General features: G+C 60.6%; 1 protein-coding gene across 1 annotated transcript; it reads left to right on the forward strand.

Annotated features, from left to right (window-relative positions):
* Window positions 1-2,767: 2,767 nt before the first annotated feature.
* Window positions 2,768-4,528, forward strand: HOXB13 (homeobox B13). Its single transcript, XM_075117364.1, has 2 exons — window positions 2,768-3,386; window positions 4,269-4,528. Exons 1-2 carry the CDS (start codon window positions 2,768-2,770, stop codon window positions 4,526-4,528), a joined length of 879 nt encoding a protein of 292 aa, XP_074973465.1.
* The last annotated feature ends 622 nt before the right edge of the window (window positions 4,529-5,150 follow it).

The following is a 5,150-nucleotide window of genomic DNA, read 5'->3' on the forward strand; positions in this document are numbered from 1 at the left end:
CCGATCACAGAGAAGAACTAGTAAAAGAAATCCGGGTGAGGTTTTTTCCCCCTTTAAATAACCCCGTTCCTCTTGCTTTATTGTGACCTTAAATATTACACCGAAATTTTCTCCGTAAAATTGTCAAAGAACGGAAACCTTAATACCAGTTTGGAAGCCGCATTTTAAATTATTTCCACGGTAAAGCCGGCTCGAAAATTTCCGAACATATTACAAAGATGAACCGAAGAGAAGCGGGGTCTTAAAAGCACGAGGTGCGCTGCAGTTTCGGAAACCGGTAACGCCTCTGAATAAATGAGCCGAAATGCAGGGGATTTTTGGGGGGTGAAAAAGGTGAATTCCTGCCCGCCGCTGCTCCTGCCGGGGCAGCGCTCGCGGGGGGCGGAGGGGCGGCTGCGGGGCCCCCACGCACCGACACACCCGAGGACTCCATGGGAGACGGGATAAAATCGGATTTCCATAAATCGGAGGTTCCGTACGCTGTTTTATCGGGTGTCTGTGCGCGCTGGGCTGGCGGGCGCTGCTGCCCCTGGGTCCCCTCCTCTTTTTTTTTTCTTTTTTTTTTTTTCCGTTTGGATTTTAAAAAAATAATAATATTAATAATAAAGGGGAATAAAGTGACACGAACTACCAGGAAAATCTGCAGCAAGTCGCTCTGTCCGCGGATCCCGCTCCAGCCTCCACCCGGGACACCTCGGGAGCTTCTCCCTGCAAAGCGGCCGCGGGGACCGAGCTCTCCCCCCGCGACCGTGGGGGCTCCGTGGGGCGGCGCGGCCGGGGCAGCCCCGACGGCCGCCGCCGCAGCGAAGCCCCGAAGTCAACAGGCTTTTAACTTTCAACTTGGCCTTGACCTCCGGATTAAGCCCGACCTTTCTGTGAAGGAAGCAGGGTGAGACGCGGGGGAGCTGTGGCCCCAAGGCCCGGGTTATGGGCTGGTGCGGAGCAAAAGGGAGAGGGCAGGAGCGGGGGGGGGATTAGAAGGGCATCAAAGAAGGAGTGCAGTCGTTAAACTACGGAAGGGGAAGAAAGAAGCTTTTAAATCGGAAAGGTGAAGGCTAAAAACACCGGGATTTAAAAATTCTTGTTCTAAAAAAAAAAATACAGCGGCTTCGGTGAAACTCCGGGATTTTTAGCGGACGAAAAGGGCCGAGAAGCAAAGACACAGCTTCACGATGCGGTTTCTTTCTTTCTCTGGGAGAAAGGACGGGCTGCAGGAGCGGATCCCGCCGAGGCAGCTCGGGGCAAAGCCCCTGCGGCCGTGCGGAGCTGGACGGAGCCCTGTTTTGGGGAGGGGGGAGCTGCCCCCCGGCAGCGAAAGGGGGCTTCTCCCCGTCTGGGCGAGCTCCGCAATCATCGCTTTTAACCTCAATTTGTGTGGCGATTCCTGTCCCCGCTGTCGCGGCTCCTCTGGGCGGATGGGTCGTTGCTTTGGTGGCCCAAAGACGTGGCAGAAGAATATTTATTGCGATTTGATAGTCGGAGAGCAGAAATCTCTCCATTTCTCTGCACAGAGGAAACAAGGCCTGAGCTCGAGCTGCCTTTGGGGAAATTCCAGCCAAGCTTTTCCTCAGACAAGGCCTTTGGGGGACAAGCAGAGAGAAAAAGGAGAGAAAAACGCGGCTGCGTGTGTTCGTACCATGTGCACAGACGATTAAAAATGTGGGTACCTGAATCATTTCTCAGCATGCACATACGCCCAGGCCTCAGTGCATCTACCCCAAACTCTTCCAGACCGATGTCTCCTCATCGCCACGTCCGTCTGTCCTTCCCCCCTCCTGCCTCTCTCCCCACCTGTCTGCTACTGCTCCTGGACCCCAAAACAACTCTATTATTTTCCCACCCCCTCTTTCCCTATGGGATGCTGCTTTGCCGGGATCCACCCCGACCTGCAGACCCGGCCCAGGGCCACGCCAGTGCCGTGCGTGGGAATAGCGGTGTAAAGCAGATTGTCTGTGTCCCCCCCGCTTTGCAGCTATTTTTTGGGGTACGAGGGACCCCCTTTCTCCTTGCTTCTAGGGCCATACTCTGCCCCTCTCCCCACGGATAAAGGTTTCGGCCTTTTGCGGCTGAAAGCTGGGGTGTGCGAGGATGTGCGTGGGATGAGACCCCCGAGCAGGGGCAGAGAGAGCGAGGCCGGGGCAGAAGGGGGTCCCCGGCTCTCCTAGGGATGGGCCGGGTTTTTCCCAGGACAGAAGCCCCCGACCCTGCGTGGGAAGAAGGGGCCACACGGCAAAAAAAGAAAAAAAAATTTAAAAAGTGTTTTTAATCTGAGCCCGGATTTTTCCACCGGGGACTGCTCCTCCGCGCCGTTCGTGATCTTCCCTCCCCTTCCCCTCCCTCCCCTCGCCCTCCCCATCCCTTCCCCCCTCTGCCCGCCCCCCCCCCCTTTTATTTTTCTTCTCTTTTTTTGCAAGATGCAGCGCAAGAGGCGCCTCCCGCGTCCCCGCCTGTCACGTGCGGGGGGGGTCCCCCTCCTCCTCCCACTGCAATAAAAGTATTTTCGCAATTTCTGCAGCCGGGGTTTATTGAGGCTGGAGGGGTTTTTTGTGGGGGGTTGGGGTTTTTTTTTTTCCTCCTTCTCCGTCCTTTTCCCCCCGAGCGGCAGCCAATGAGGCAGCCCCCGGCCGTTGCGTCAGGGCAGCCCGGCGGGGAAAGGCAGCTCTCGGCGGCTCGCAGCCTTTTAAAAAGATCCGGGGACCCCCCTCGGGCAGTGCCCGGGTGCTGCCGAGCAGGCTCTCCCCATGCCCCGGCCCCCACGCCGCCCCCCATGCAGCCCCCGGAGCCCCGCGGCCCCCCGGGCCTCGAGGGGCTCCTGGCAGCCGGCGGCTTCGCAGGCGGCCAGGGCAGGGGGCTGCTGCCGCCTCCCCCCCCGGCCCTGGGTGCCCATTCGCCTCCCCCCGGGATGAACCCCGGTTACCCGGCTGAGGGTCCGGCCGAGCCGCCCAAGCCGCCCCCCGCCGCCCCGCCGCCGCCCCCCGCCGCCCCGCCGGGCCCCGCTGCCTCCGCCCCGCTGCCCTACGGCTACTTCGGCAGCGGTTACTACTCCTGCCGCGTCGCCCGCAGCTCCCTGAAAGCCGGCCCGGCCCCGGGACCCTTCCCCGCCGAGAAATACCTGGACCCCCCCACGGGCAGCGAGGACTTCCAGAGCCGCCCCACCGAGTTCGCTTTCTACCCCGGCTACGGGACCCCGTACCAGCCCGTCGCCGGTTACCTGGACGTGTCGGTCGTACCGGGGCTGGGCGGCCCGGGGGAGAGCCGGCATGAAGCTCTGCTGCCTGTGGACGGTTACCATCAGCCGTGGGCTCTGGGCGGGGGCTGGAGCAGCCAGATGTGCTGCCCCAAAGAGCAGGGCCAGGCCGGCTACCTCCTGAAATCCGCCTTTGCAGGTAAAGTGCCTGTGGGGGGGGAGGGCTGGGAGGGGGCTGGAGGGGGGTGCATCGTGCGGAGGTGGACTGGGAGGCTTCACTGGGAAGTTTAAGGCGACCAAAGCTTAAAATAATCTACTGGGGAGCTGCCTTTGCCGCCCAGTACCGCTTGCGAGCCAGCCCAAAGTAGCCTGTAGGTAGGCTTTAAAAAAAAAAACAACCAACATTTCAATTAACGCTGCCCTTTGCAACTCACCGCCCGCCGAGCAGGGGTTCAGCTGGCGATACTGTCGGGGTTCAGCTGGCGATACTGTCGGGGTTCAGCTGGCGATGATACTACCGGGGTTCAGGCACGATCCCGGCAGCTGCGGGCCCGCCCCAGCCCTCACGCAGCCCCCGGGATCGGGCTGCTTTAATGGGAGTTGGGGGATTCGCATGGCCCCCACCGTGCAGGGCTGTGAAAGGGGTCGGGGGGACACAGGGACCCTTCCCACGCCCCCCACGCCCCCCCCACGCCGGTAGGACTGAACTCGCCCCCGGCCCCACTCGACTACGCTGAAACCGCGGAGCGAGTAACGTGGGTGTTAGCGCGGGTCACCCGCGTCGGTGTTTTGCCAATACATGGATTTCCACACGCGCACCCCCCCCCCCGCCCGTATAATAATAAATTCGGGAAGAAAAACAACCTTTAAATGTCAATAGGGAGAATAAATAACTTAAATATATTTAAATAGCGCTGTCAGGGAGGCTCGAGAGAAGAAATGGGGGGGGGGGGGTGTCGGGAAGAGAAAGAGGGTGCTGCTTGCAAGGAAAGACAGCGGGTGGTGGGTGCAGAGTGGGTGCAGGGTGGGTGCGGACCCCCTGCCTCCGTCCCCCCTCAGCCCCGTCTCTCCCCACGCCCAGACCCCGGCGGGCAGCTGCCCCCCGACGGCTGCTCCTTCCGCCGGGGCCGCAAGAAGAGGGTCCCGTACAGCAAGGGGCAGCTGAAGGAGCTGGAGAAGGAGTACGCCAGCAGCAAGTTCATCACCCGCGACAAGAGGAGGAAGATCTCCGCCGCCACCAACCTCACGGAGCGGCAGATCACCATCTGGTTCCAGAACAGGCGGGTGAAAGAGAAAAAAGTCGTCGCCAAAATCAAAACCACCAGCAGCAGCACCCCGTGAGGACGCGGCCACCGCAAGCCCCGAAGGGATCCCCGCCTGACACCCCCCCGCACCCCCACACCCCCCCACCCCGGGGTGGTTACGGGGGGGGGAGGGAGGGGGCTCCGGCACCCGCAGCGGCGGGAGCGAGCGGCGCCCGGGGGGGTGCGGGGCGCTGGGCACCGCTCCCACGGGGTGAGACCCCCCCCCGCAAATGGGGGGGCGAGTTCGGAGGATGCCCCATCCCTGCCCGCTTTGCACGCAGAGGACCCTGGACAGTTTGCTCTTGCCTTACAACGCCGCTGCCGCGTCGTGTTCCCTCCGTTTCCCACCGCTTCGGGTCGAACCGCATCCTCAGAGCGCTTTAAAAAAAAAAAAAGAAAACAACCCAGAAAAACTGTCTAATTGCGTTAATTAACCCCAATACGCAACTGCCGTGTGTGGCGGGAGCGGGGGGGCGGGGGTGGGCAGAGGGAATTCGGTCTTTAGAAACGAAAAGCCGTACTTCTAGCAGGAAAAAAAAACACCAAAACCAACAACAAAAAACAAGCGGAATTACAAGCAGAAGTATTAAAATGCGCCTCCGAGGGAGAATAAATCGAGCCCGGGTGTGATACACAGAAACACGCGTGAATTGTTTGCA

The sequence above is a fragment of the Phalacrocorax aristotelis genome, chromosome 23 (genome assembly GCF_949628215.1).
Source record: "Phalacrocorax aristotelis chromosome 23, bGulAri2.1, whole genome shotgun sequence".
In the NCBI taxonomy this organism is placed as follows: domain Eukaryota; kingdom Metazoa; phylum Chordata; class Aves; order Suliformes; family Phalacrocoracidae; genus Phalacrocorax; species Phalacrocorax aristotelis.

What these genes read in the sequence shown, in the direction of transcription:
- HOXB13 (XM_075117364.1), top strand. Translation starts at nt 2,768, where the DNA reads ATGCAGCCCCCGGAGCCCCGCGGCCCCCCGGGCCTCGAGGGGCTCCTG. An exon ending in CCTGAAATCCGCCTTTGCAG is followed by an intron (nt 3,387 to 4,268) that starts GTAAAGTGCCTG and finishes CCCCACGCCCAG; the next exon opens with ACCCCGGCGGGCAGCTGCCC.